Consider the following 14,267-nt stretch of genomic DNA (forward strand, 5'->3'; position numbering starts at 1 on the left):
TAATATGAACCACATCAGCAATACAGAAAAATGCCACCTAACAGCATTAAGGTATTTTTCCTGTCCCTGTTATTTAAGTGCATTTTCCCATGGAGGAAGTTGGGGATTGAATTTCTAAAAAGGAGTGAGAATTCTATTAAAACTTAAATTATTGGCTAAAATCATCACTTTTAAAAGAGATCCAAATTCTGACCTTTATTAAGGAAAATAACTCCTAAAACTAATATCTCAACAAAAATAAAACCATAAAATTAATTTTCTTAATGTGTCATCATTAAACACATACAAGGAGCTTAAAGATTTTTAATAGTGGATTCTAGAAAAGCAATGCTGATATCATTAAGAAAATATTTCAGCAAAATCAGGATTTATAAAAATCTCAGCTTGACGTTCTTATCAATGTCTTCTAATACTTTATAGATCTTCACAATCATATGACTTTCTCAGGTTTTATCAACAAACCCCTATGGTCATCATTAATGTTTAAAAGCCTCAGGAATATTTTGCTAGACTCATTCTGACCACTCTTCCAAGCTCCCCAAGCTCTGACACATCTTTTTAACTTTGAGTCACAGATTCCTTACCTGCTGGATTCCTATCCTGAACATCTGTCCTGTCTGCCTACCCCTCTCCCCACAACTCCCTTCCCCAACATCTCTTACTCCCCACTCATTCTTTCTCTCTCAGCTAGTCGCTTCTTCCAGACCAGCTCTCCTGATCCTTTGTCCTGTAGGCATCACCATAAGCTCAACTCCTATTATATAATTTCTCTGAGCAGCCTTCCCTTCTTTTCACAACTTCAATTAACTATTTCTTTATTGCTACCAATTATGTTAATGTTTAGCTTAATGTCTGCCCTACCTCATAAACTGTAAGCTCCATGAGAGGAGGGACCTTATCTGTTGGCGTTATCACCAGTGTGAGCTGACAAATTTGTTAAAATGTGGGATAAAAGAGAGTTATCTCTTGAAACCTTCAACATATTAACTCCTTAACAAAACCTAACCAAATCTAAGAACACAACCAAGACATTTCATTAAGAATACTCAATACATAAAAATTAATTATTGAGATAAATTTTTTAATAGGAAAAGGAATCTAGAAGTACATTTATATCTATGTCCAAAACTTCCCATGCTATTGAATGGACAGAGCGGCTTTTACTAGAAACTTCTAATATGACAAATAAAAGGATCAAACTAAGGAGTGGTCAATTTTATCCTCATAAACACTGAATGAATATTAGAAGAAAAATTTGAGGGAAAATCAGAGATCTCTCCAATAGGATTAGATTCTGCAAAAAAAACAACAACCACTAAATACATTTTTGCTCATTCTGGAAATAGACTATTTTTATAATGGAAAAAAATTTTTTTACCATAGTATTATGCAACCAAGATCAATAGAAATTAAGCACTACTTATAAGATTTTGATATTAGAAAATTAATTGAAAAACTTTTTTCCAACCAGAATACTTTATTTAGATAATCAAATATCTCAAAATTAGTGAATAGATTACTCACTTCAGTCTTTTCTAGCCATTGCTAATGCCTATAATCAAGGGGTCACTGAAATTTATTTTCTTTTCATTTTATCAGTGTGCCTTTGGAACAGACAGGTTGTGTTCTCTGCCATTTACAAACTTGAGGATTTAATTTAGATTTTAATAATTGAGTGAGATAGTACAATAACCTTTATATAAATTCATCATTCCTTATCTTCCCAAAGCACAAAATGTCCTGTATGCCATAACCACTATTGTTTACCTTTCTGGAAGGTTTTTGTTTAAATTTCTATAACTAACCTAGGATTGTAAAACTGTCTTGAAAATACAGTATGAACCGTTTCCTACCCCAGTCCTTATAAGACCTCATAGCCATTATCATGAGACATGTAAAACAATTAATTTACTCCTTATTATATAGAAATCTGAGTGACTGAAATATCTCTTTCCAGGGTGTTTGGACATATCACAGTCCCAGCCCTGAGATCAACCACACCTTTAAAAGTTTTTCCATACTTTATTTCTCATCTTTTTAAATAAAGAGGGAAAGCATTTATAATCTCCAGTTACATAGAATTGGAATACTGCTATGTAACAGAGATAATCGAACTAATGCACAGGAATTGAAAGTCAAGCAACTTTGGTCTAGGCTGGATTGAATTAAGTCTTAACTTTGTAAACATTTCCATAGGAGGTAGAACATACACATTTGACTTTTTGTCAAATAAGCGATAGTAAACAATGAATCTGAGATCCTAATATATTAAAGGTATTTTTAAAGGCATTAAATAAACTTTTCTCTTTTTTAGAAACCAAAAAATGTGAACAGCGCACAGATTTTCAATAAATTAGGGGGTGAAACATTAAATCTTCATAGTTGAAATGTTTGCATCTTCAAAGCTCCACTGGTTCCATTTGATAACATCTGAAACTTTGATTAATAATGAGATCACATTTTAAACAATTTGTGTGCAAAACAAACTCCGCAAGAATCTCCATTTACTATGGAGTTGTCCACCGTTTTGTCCTAGTGACTTGAAAAACAATGTCCTGACACCGCCTATCCCATTGTCTTCACTCTGATGAGACTCTGAGAGAATAATATTGAGCAGTAGGGATTTTTAGAGTTTCAGCCCCACCCAACATTGTTGGTTTAAGTGCCTCCAGCTGCTGTTCCCATGAACACAGTATTGATGGGTGGCAAAGAGGACACCATTTCTCTCCCGTTTGCTCCGTGGGAGTCCAGGGTTTCTTGAGCTGGATACTGATTAGAGGTTCCATACATACACTGGGATGAAGAGGAAGGAATTGGGGTTTGCAAGCTGGATGCTGTAAAGGAAAATATAATCAGCAATTGAAAATTGACATTTATTTTCTCTGCAAGAGCCGCTCACTTGACACCTCTTTGTTTATTGTTGCATTCAGCACACATCTCTATACTAAGTTTGAGTGCATCTGGTGGTTTCTCAAAGCCATCCCTTATTTTCTTCCATTTCCCCCCTTGTTATTCTTCCAGAATTTGTTTATTCTATACAGTTCACAATGAAAACTCAATACCAAACTTAAATTCACGTAACTCTACCTCCAAAAGATATAATGAATACCCTCCTCTTTCCATCTGCACCTTCACAATTGGAGTTCAAGCCACCGTCTTCTCTTACCTGGACCAACACAGCAACCTCCTAATTAATCTTGTGACCCTCACCTTTGCCCCACCCTCTTACCCTGCAGAGAGAGCCAGGATAATCTTGCTGAACAATACATCAGCTTGTTCACTCTTTTCAAATGTTACAATGACTTCCCATTACTCTTAGAACAAAACCCAGATTGCTCACCCTGGTTCATAAACCCTGTGGGGATTTGTCTGCCTTCTGGTTTATTCTACTCCATTCTCTTCTTCATTCACCATGTTCAAAACACATGCCTTCTTTTTGCACCTTGAACTTCCCAATATTGTTCCCATTTCAGAGACTATATGCACTTGCTGTTTCTTTTGCCTAGAGCTCCCTCAGACCTTCATGTCATTGCCTGCTTATCACTCAGTTTTCAACGCCAAAGTTTCTGCCTCCGGTTTCCTTTTACAACCACCTTATCTAGAAATAGCTCTTCCATCACTATTTGTCATTTTACCCTATATAATTGACTTCAGAATAATTGAAATTATTTTTCAATGTATTTGTTTATATATGCATTGCTTTATCTCCCCTGAGCTTAATAAGATGTAAGCTTCTTACAGGCAGGAATTCTGGCCTGATTACTACCATATCCTCACACCTAGAATGAAATTTGGCACATTGTAGATCCTAAAAAAATCAGAATAACTGGCTCACGAACACTGCATTTCTTGCATTTATGGTTTCTGCATTCTTGTTTTTTGTTGTTGTTGTTAATCCTCACCCAAGGATATTTTTCCATTGATTTTTAGAGAAAATAGAAGGGATGGGGAGAGACAGAGAGAGAGAAACATTGATGTGAGACAGACACATCAATTGCCTCCCATATGCACCCTGACTAGGGCTGGGGATTGAGCCTACAACCGAGGTATGTGCCCTTGACTGGAATCAAACCCGGGACCCTTCAGTCCATGGGCTGACACTCTATCCACTGAGCCAAACTGGCCAGGGCTTACTGCTATTTTTTTAATAGTTCTAACTACCATCTTCTCTGCCACCAAAAACCAAGATTTAAAACTCAGTTGATATAAGGTGGGTGCTAACTCCACTTGCATGCCTTACTTATTCTATTTCCTCTTTTCACCCTGAAGCCCTGTATGCAATTTACTAGTAAGCCAGCCCTGACAGCTAGAGCTTAGAATCCATCTGACACCTAAGCTATGTTCCATCAAAGCTCCCACTATCTCTACAAGTAAACAGAACTAATAGTAACAATAGCAACACGGCGCATTTCAGTCTCACAGTGAGGAAACTTCCTGAAGTGGAATTTTCTGCTTCATTAGAGTAACGTCGAAGCAATGACCATCTGCAGATAACATGAGATGAGCTACTAGACGCTGCTCAGGGAACAGCTGTGATGGTCACAGGAAGGGAAGAAGCACTTCCTGTTGAATTATTAGAAAAGCACACTGAGAGGGGAGAGATAGAATTTATCTCCTTTTCCCTTGTGCTCCGGTTGGGTGTTAAAGCCCTTTACTCATGCTAGTCTGAAATCCGTTCCACTGGAAGGCTGCAGCCACCTCATGTACGCATTAACGCTCTGCCCTGATACTCACATGAACATATACTTGTCCTGTGGTACCTTACTAGTAATTTTAGAAACAAAATGTGTATGTTTGCAACTCTGATTTCTTGAGTTCCTACTATGTGGCAGACACTTTGCTGGGTGCTGATAATGCATCTAATTCAAGTTTCAGGATTGTTTTAGGTACAGCACCCTGGGTGGAAGAAGATGCTATGGGACTTCATGGAAATCACACTGTTTTACTCATTTTTGCTTAAACTGTATGCTGTAGAACAATAAATATAGAAACATTGTCTACAGAGCTGTCTAATCACATTTTACATACAATTGAGAACATGATAGTAACCTCCACCACAAGTTACCAGTTTTTTAAACTTGGAATAGTTTTAAGGTACTCATGGAGATACCTATCAGCATTTCCCCTGGGTCCAGCCATGAACACGAGAGTGAGAAAAAGATATAATTATTGCTCTCATAAAACCTATAGACTTTTAGACTGCCTTTCACAGGTTATATTCATTTTTGCATACATACTAGATGCCAGCTCTCATGTATGTTATTTGAAAAGAATAACAGATCTAGCAGTAGGTTTCAGCAGTAGTGCCATACATATTGAGAAATGGTAAACAGTTACTTGCAGATACAAAAATAGAATGTCAGCCCTGACTGGTGTTGCTTAGAGGTTAAAGTGTCGCCCTGAGGAAGGCAACCAATTTTTTTTTTTAATATATTTTATTGAGTTTTTACAGTGAGGAAAGGAGAGAGATAGAGAGTTAGAAACATCGATGAGAGAGAAACATCGACCAGCTGCCTCCTGCACACTCCCCACTGGGGATGTGCCCGCAACCAAGGTACATGCCCTTGACCGGAATCGAACCTGGGACCTTTCAGTCCACAGGCCAATGCTCTATCCACTGAGCAAACCGGTTTCGGCATGCAACCAATTGTTATGACTCTCTCACATTGATGTTTCTCTCTCTTTCCCCTCTTCCCTCCCACTCTCTCTAAAAAAAAAAAATCAAAGGAAAAAAATATCCAGGTGAGGATTAATATATTCTAGCTCTATCTTTATTTCTATCTCTATATCTTATCTATATCTATATGTATAGATCTATCTATCTATCTATGTCATCAGATCCAAAGTGACAAATAAACTGTAGGAACCTGAGTGCCCAGTTCACCTCAACAGTCACCCTCCAAAGTAATACTGCATACACAAGGTTAACAACTTTTGAAAATATTTTCAAGAACTACTAAAATAATTTACCTACTACTGGAGTTCGACATACAACTGAAGGTGATGTGTCTGCATAAAAAGAGCTGGTCTGCTTTCTACTACTGTCATCTAAAATGTTAAGTGGGTCATGGATGTCACTGTAGGGAGGCAGTGAGCGGACACTGCTGATGACAGAAACGTGCTGATTCACCATCGATCCAAGTCTATGAGACTCTGGGTAGTTCACATTGCTTCCATAGTAGCCTAGAACAGAAAATGTCAAGAACAGACAGTTAACTTATTACAAAAAATATTTCAGGAAGGCAAAGGGGGACAAGATGATAGGATAGAGCCTAGAGATATCATACTGTAAATATTATATTCATAGCTACATTTACCATAGAGTTGGGTTTCTACTTATATATGGAATGGTTCACATACTGTTTTTTGAGTGTTTTTTTTTAAATTCGTAAGTTATTTTATTATTAATTTAGAGATCTAATTACATCTCTCTAATATTTCCCTTATCTAAATTATCAAGATTCCTATGAGTGAAAAAAAGCACTATTAGCTTCTCACAAAAATTACACTACTTATCAAATACCGATTTCATTGACAGATTCCTGTTTCTGAAAGAAGAACTGGCCTACGGTTAGGAGAGAAGCACCAGAACTGTCTATACCTAGAGCTTAGTTTGGTGCTGAAGAAGTCTACAGATCTTTCTAGCTCCTTAAAGTGTTTTATCAGCCAAATAGGGGCATAGTTTTGGTCCTAATCTTTAAGATCTGTTGCTAGTTCTCTGGGGGAAAAAATAATTCATTAAAAATGTTTTCAAAGAAAAAAGCATTCTTCTCTGGTGCTATTAAGGTTGGTCTCAAACATATGGTTTGACATAATATTTTTTTCATCACAGGTGGCATGTAAAACTTTAGGAAAACCACAAGAACTAAGGATATGTTTATATGCAGCAGAAATTAGCTCCAAATGCCTAAGATTCCATGATCTTCAGAAGGTTTACATGAGATGACTCAACAGAGGTGGAACTCAATGTCTGGTTTGTCTTATTGCCCTCTCAAAAGCCAGGAAAGCTTTAAAAATGTTACTACCGTTAGGTGAATTCGGAGGCAGCGTTGCTCCTGGACAGCTGGCAGCCCCGGCATTGCTCAGGAAATTGAAGCTTCCTGTATTTAAGAACTGCATGCTGTGTGGATCCTGGCTGTGCGGGGATGGTCCATAGCTAGAAGGTGGCCGAGAATTAAAGGAAGACCCAGCACAGCTGCCGCTGAAGAAATCTCTGGAGAGCTGCTGTTCACTCCAGGCCATGCACCGACCATGCTCGGGGCGATGAGGATAGAGTCCTGATGGGGGGTGAGGCTGCGCCCTGAACACAGTCTGATAGTTAGAGTTGGTCCCATAAAAGTCGTGGTTGGCTTGAGGAAGAGTAGGATAAATGGGCTCCGGGTATGTTGAGCAGTGTGGCGGGGCTGACAGTACGGGACCCACACTTGGGGGTCTCCCTGCCATTGGACCTTGGTTAATGACGCTTCCTCGACTGGCCATGGCTGGAGAGGTGGGTGGTGTCATCAGATGACCAGAACTCTGGGAAAGCTCCATTTGACCTGAAAGAGAGTTACCAAACTATTCACTAATGGCAGATTAAAATAGACGGGCCACTTCTTTAAAAAATATGCAAAAGATTTATTACTATACCCTTTTCCAACTTCATTCCTACTCTCTCAAAACAACAAAAGTGGAGAACACCAAAAATTTAGATTTTAAAAACACCATCACACTACAGGCATATTTCACAGCAGTGGAGACTTTTGGAGTTAGTGACTACGGAAGAAAGTCTGAGGCTTCATGCTTCCATGGGTATAAAGATGGTTAGAGCTCAAGCTTGGGAGGGCAAAGGGGTCTGCTTTCCTCACTTTTCTATAATTAAAAAACAAGCTGGTTTGGTTTTTAGGGTAAAAGGAAAGGGCAATAAAGTCTAAATGACATGGCTTTAAAGCAGCCAGTTCAAAACATCATGCTGATGAACAATGAGTTATAATTGCCATCGACTCCCTCGGCTTCCAAGTTCCCATTGGTGGAATTAAGCCCTTGAACTATAAGGCTCTTCTGGGTTTAAAATTCTGTGTGTTTAATGAAGCAATGTATGTAAAAGGATTTCAAAAAAGACATAAAGCAATACGAAATTATCTAGTAGCTAATCCAAGCCACTAGACATTCAGATTGACACAAAAGGTACCCCAGACCAAAGAGTAAATTTATAATGGTTATGCTGAAATGGCTAAATCCACTTTTTAATGGAGGAGAAATAAAGTCTCCTTGAAAGCCAAAAATATATTACAGCCCATTTTTTTTGACTCTCAAAGCATCTTAAGGATTTTATGCACACCTAATCTGATTTTTCTTCCACCAAATGAAGATAACTAATTATTTATACTTCTGCTATAAGTAAGACAGTGTGTCAAAGTGGGACGCCCATGTTAACAATAGTATTGCTAACAATGTGAGTAACAAATGCTGAAAACCATAGGAATTTTATAAACCATTATTAAAAGTCAGTGAAGGTAAGCTTTTTTAATTCTTGGGATGCCTGGAGGTTACCAATTTCAAGAAAACAACGGCAGAGCCCCCTGTGATGAATACTGAAGCCTGGGTGGTTTTCTCGGCTGTTCCCCAGGGTACCTGCGAGCGGCATGCTGTCTGCATTCCCCGCAGGGAACGGGTGCAGAGCAGAGGTTAAGCCTCCAGGTTGACTGGATAACAGAGGAAGATAGGTTGTTTCCACGTGGCTTTCATTCTTCACAGTGTCACTGGCAACTGCACTCGCCTTATTACGGTTTGCCAGAAAGCATGAACTCGGAGAAGCAGTGAAGGCGGCTTTACTTGCGTCTGGAATGGTTTTTAAAAACGGGAAAGTTAACATCATTCCCATATTCCCAGTAGAGGAGCCCAAGTAAAAGAAACTGCAAATATTTCAGGGTTGTATCAGAAATCTGGACGCTCATGAGAAATGGGAAACAAAGCTGGCTCTTGGCTGGGTGCTTGTTTCAGTTAACTGTATGCTTGTGGGTATAGGTGGGCTCTGAACAGCAATAAAAATAATCTACTTTGGCCTGGCCGTCGTGGCTCAGAGGTTAAGTGTCAACCTATGAATCAGGAGGTCAAGGTTCAATTCCCAGTCAGGGCACATGCCTGGGTTTCAGGCTCCATCCCTAGTGTGGGGCGTGCAGGAGGCAGCTGATCAATGATTCTCTCTCATCATTAATGTTTCTCTCTCTCTCTCTCTCTCTCTCTCTCTCTCTCTCTCTCTCTCTGAAATCAATAAAAATCAATATATTTTAAAAAATAAAAAATCCACTTTGGCATGAACAGTTTTCAAAATGCAATTCATCACATCCCAAGTAGATGAGTTCTCTTCCTTCTCTAAACTACTAGAGAGCTTATTTCTACGCCATTTATAAGGTGGTATACTACATGTGTTGTCTTGAATTACAGTGTTTTGGTTTTTTATTATAGTCATCTCTCCAATCTTATCTAAAGTTTCAAAAATTAAGAACATTGACTTTGTTTCCTTCAGAGTTTCAGATAAAGTACTTTGAATACTCTATGGAAAAGAGCAGTCCCTGGAAAAAACAGGACTCCATTAATATCAGTATACCATGTTAGCAGTGATGTGTTTGGGGTAAACTCTGAGACTGGAATACTAGTAAACCCATTTAACATGTGTGCTTACAAATGCTTGAACTTAGGTTTAAACAAACAAATATGCAAAACAAGGTGTACATTTTAAGTTACCTGAATTTTTCATATACTTGTCCAATAAATTCTGTAACTCCTGCTCTTTGTCATTATTAAACTGGGTCTCCATGGCCAGGAGGATGTATTCATCAAGAAGCATGCGGATCAAATGGAAGGAACCTTGTTTATGGACGGGGAATGGGTAGAGGGCATTGTGAGATGAAATAAGGGGGAGAAAGAGAAGGAAAGAGAACGAGGGAGAAGTCAAGTTATCTTGGTGACCATCTCGCAATACTTCACAAGGAGCAACTGAAATAAACAAATACTTGTTGGACTTTAAATGACCTGCTAAGACCAACATGCTTAACCTGGGTCTCTAATCTTTCTGTGTCCCGCCTGCCAGCTCACTGTGTGTACTGTCCTGGCAGCTCTTTGGCCACTAATTACATCAAAGGAAAATACGGATGAAAGTGAGACATGCTTTATGCTTTAAGAGGGCACACATTGGCGTGTGATAAGCTTTAACCTGGGGAGAATAAGCTCTATTCTGCTCTATTTCTGTTTACTTTGTACTAAATAATTAGACAATGGCCAACATAGTCTGGAAAAAGTATCAAGAAGATGTCCTTAAAGCCTGAAACAAAATACTCTTTGATTTGAAAAAGGAAAAGAGTAATTTGCATGTAGAAACTGTTCTGGAAAATCTCAAACTTTTTTCCACTATTCAACATATTTCCCAAAAAGAGTCCCTTTTTTTTTTCATAAAAAGGTCGGGATTCAATGTTGCATATTTTAAGAAACCTTAAATGTAAGCAGGATAGTTAAAATAATAAACTCAATACATTTTATTCATCCCTCAATACAAGTTCACTGATTTTATTTAATTACATTGAAAATTAAATAAAAACAACTTAGTTCTTTATAAGCTACTTTAGAATGTAAATATTTCTCAAAATGCAACTACCAAATGCAGAAGTACTGTAGTTAGCTTTATAACAATAAACTAAGGTAATATTTTTAGGAGAAAGAAGATATTTCCTTTTTTAAAAAGCTCGCTCGACTCAGTTTGCTTCACATATCACATAGCAGGAAAGATGGTTCAGAAACATGTGAGCATGTCTTCTAAGCTGCTCTCTAATTCCTGAAGTGCGACTATGTGGGTTCCTGAAAAATATGTAAAAAATTGCCATATCACAATAGTAGTGCCTTTGGAAAATAATGCATGTATTACCATTTATTTGCTTGTTTAATAAAAAGCATTTATCGAAGCCTTATGGAATGTAATGATGGTATGACTGATATATATATATATATATATATATATATATATATCATATATATCACTCAGATCCCTATATACCTCAATGAAAGGAATATTCTCCTTCTTCTGTGATGAGCAGAGAGCTTCAGTAAAGCCCAAGCCAGAGAGAAGTATTAAGATTGAACTCTAATTGACTCTAAAACCCAGGCTCACAACTACTAGTCTCTACGGGCTTAATATTCAGATATGGTTTGAGAAGTGACGGTGCCACATGTTGAAAAACTGGTGCAACAAATGATGTAATTCATTTAAGAAGAGTTGAATAGAGCACATAGGATACCAAAACTGGATGCGTTGTTCAAGGTGAGATTATGCATTACTCGAGCACCAAAAAAGCTCCACTTCAGCAGGAAGTCTTGAGCCCTCTTCTTTAATGACCTTCCATTTTGTTTGCTGGTCTAGAAAGTAAAGGAATAAAATGGAACTTTAAAATCTGTCATCTCATTAGTACATGGACCCTACATAAGACCCAAGAGGTAGATAACCTGTCTGACAAATGGACAGATGGCATGCACGCCATTTGTTTCATCAAATAAAATGATCTATCCCGGGATTCTCATTGTCTTTTCTACAGTTTTTAAGGTTAACAGATGTTTATTCTGCAGGGGCTTGTTACCTAATAGAATTGGACAACAAAATGAAATAATTTACAAATATTTTATCTCTTATTTTATTTTGACAGAACAGAAAGTGAACTGTGAAGGAAGGGTGGTATATTTCTGTGAATGATTAACTCTGACTTCTCTGGTCCTGCTTGATAATCTGTTTTCCTTCTAGGATAAAAAAAGTCCCTACACTATAACTAGTTTCCTTGATATGGAATGGCTAACACCGATCAGTGATGGATATATTTGTTCTCATTGTCTTGTTTTCATGATGGATGACTTGAAGGTTAACAGAAAGAGTTGAAGAAACCACATGGAAAACACAAAATACTGAGCTCTTTGAATTTTAAAAAAAATGTAAATACTTAAAACCATATTTTCTGCCAGCATTTATGGAAACTTGCTTTTTAGAAAAGGGCCAGAATCTTTCCAGTTTCTAAGTTTATCTTTCACTACTGATGTTATTCAGCTGTAACTCTATTGACTGATAGGGAAGGCCTATAGTAGCCCCCCCTTATTCAAAGGAGATACATTCCAAGACCCACAGTGGATGCCTGAAACTGCGGGTAGTACCAAACCCTATATATACTAAGATTTTCCTATACATACATACCTATAAGAAAGTTTAATTTATAAATTAAGTGCAGTAAGAAATGAACAACAATAATAAAATGCACAATTATAACAATAAATTATACTAAGTCATGTAAATGTGGTCTCTCTCTCTCTTTCCTTCTCTCCCTCTCTTTCAAAATATCTTATTGTATTCTACTCAAGTTTTCAATTAAAGGAAAAACTTCACACTTCTCTTTGGCATATCCAAATGGCCAGTATCACTACTCTTGAACTTTGGGGCTATTACTGAGAAAATCTGGGGTAGGTCTGCCAACCCAGCCAGCTACGAAGTGACTCACAAGCAGGGGCATGTATAGCATGGGTAGCTGAAGAAAAGGAAGAGTCACATCCTGTCAGGAAGGAGTGGGATGGCGAGAGATTTCATCATGCTACTCAGTGAAGAATTAAAACTTGTGAATGGTTTATTTCTGGGATTTTCCATTTAATATTTTCAGACCACTGTTGACCTGAGGTAACTGAAACCACGAAAAGCAAAATTGCAGTTAAAGAGGGACTACTATAGTGTCTGTCTTGTAGTCCTTTGTCAAAAAAGGATCAATAGAATCAAATCCATGCCCAGTGCTCTCAAATCTGGCATATTCCTAATTTTGCTCTTCGGGTTGCCTTATTTGTAGGGCTTCAAAACTCTTCAAAGCATTTTTACACGCAGACTGTCACCCCAGCCCCAGCAGTAAGAAATTACAGCCAGTTTAGCATTTAGTATTGAAAAGTACCTTAATTACCCTCTGCTCTACCACAGTATCCAACCATTCAATAAAGGCCTCCACGGTGGCATTCTTCTTCAGGAGATCTTTCAGTTCTTGGAACACCGTGATAGAGTCATCTGTCATGTAGAAAAGGGGAGAAAAGCAGAATATTGCACTCTGCATTGAACCCATGAGAAAACCTAAAACTAGGGATCATCAATAATGTATAATAAAAGGGAACAATAGGGAGATTAAGTTACATGTATTAAAGGAATTAATTTCATATCTTGAGAACATGGTACTTTACTCTTCAAAATTTTAATAAGTGATCTTGGTATGTATTGAAATATAGGTTTAGATACTATATAAGTATGTTTATACTAGGGAAGAGTAAGTTGTCAACAGAGTTGATTACTCATTTTGAATCCAATGCTGTCATTAAATGCAATGGCTTAGTTGAAAGCTAAAGGATGAACTAGGCTTATAGATTTCTTGCTTATGCAATATTCTTTATCTTTAGCAAAATTTAAATTCTGCACTGAAGATTTGAGCCACTTACATGAATAATCTTTTATCATGTAAAATTTAAAGGGCCACTTTGAGACTATCATTTTATTAAAGAGTTCAAGGTTTACTGAGTCTCAAAGGGTAATATAATTTTATATTGTGAAACAGAAAGCAGGGTTGAAATTAGACCATCCCCAGAGAGCAATCTATTATTGGTGCTATAGCCTATATAAGGCTGCATTTTTTAAAAAAATCTTTTCAGAAAAGATGAAGGGAAAAAAATAGAAGGCTGTTATTCCTTGGAAACCAAGCTTGGTTGTCTAGACACACATAGTGGCTTGGTAAACTCGGTCAGGTGGACCAAAGCTGATCAGGGATTCTCTGCTTTGAAAAACAGTTTTGTGCAGAGATAACATTTTTATATGCATCATATGCCATAGATGCCAAGAGTGTTCAATACATGGAAATGTGGATGCTTGTAATGTAAAACTGGAAGAAAATTCACAAAACTCAAGACCATTTTGATTATTTCCAGGTTATTTCTATTTTGGTAATATCTAGGCAATGAGATTATGGATAACTTTTATTTTCCTCTTCATATTTCCTAAATTTTCCAGGTTCTCCACAATGAGTCAGTACAACTGATTTTAAATAGAGAAAACTTTTCTAATTTAAAATGTTTTTAAAAAACAGGATTCTCAAGCAGATAGGATTTTTGTAGTCCCAGGGGAGAATATCTGGCAATGTCTGAGACATCTCTGTGTTTTCACAACTGGGCGAAAGCTGCTACTGGATTCAAGTGTAGTGGGTGGAGGCCAGGGATGCTGCTAAATATCCCACAAT

The 14,267-nt window shown here is 37.5% G+C and overlaps 1 protein-coding gene across 1 annotated transcript in view; it reads right to left on the reverse strand.

Annotated features, from left to right (window-relative positions):
• Positions 1-2,658: 2,658 nt before the first annotated feature.
• RFX6 (regulatory factor X6) overlaps positions 2,659-14,267 on the reverse strand; it is a gene marked incomplete at both ends in the record, with an annotated part of 41,776 nt that continues 30,167 nt past the window's right edge. The window contains 7 exons of the mRNA XM_081094244.1: positions 2,659-2,834; positions 5,971-6,183; positions 7,026-7,538; positions 8,614-8,820; positions 9,727-9,849; positions 11,271-11,388; positions 12,945-13,054. Coding sequence (XP_080950370.1) covers positions 2,659-2,834; positions 5,971-6,183; positions 7,026-7,538; positions 8,614-8,820; positions 9,727-9,849; positions 11,271-11,388; positions 12,945-13,054 — 1,460 coding nt within the window. The remainder of the gene's footprint in view (positions 2,835-5,970; positions 6,184-7,025; positions 7,539-8,613; positions 8,821-9,726; positions 9,850-11,270; positions 11,389-12,944; positions 13,055-14,267) is intronic.

The sequence above is a fragment of the Myotis nattereri genome, assembly GCF_964212035.1.
Source record: "Myotis nattereri genome assembly, chromosome: 6".
Lineage (NCBI taxonomy): Eukaryota > Metazoa > Chordata > Mammalia > Chiroptera > Vespertilionidae > Myotis > Myotis nattereri.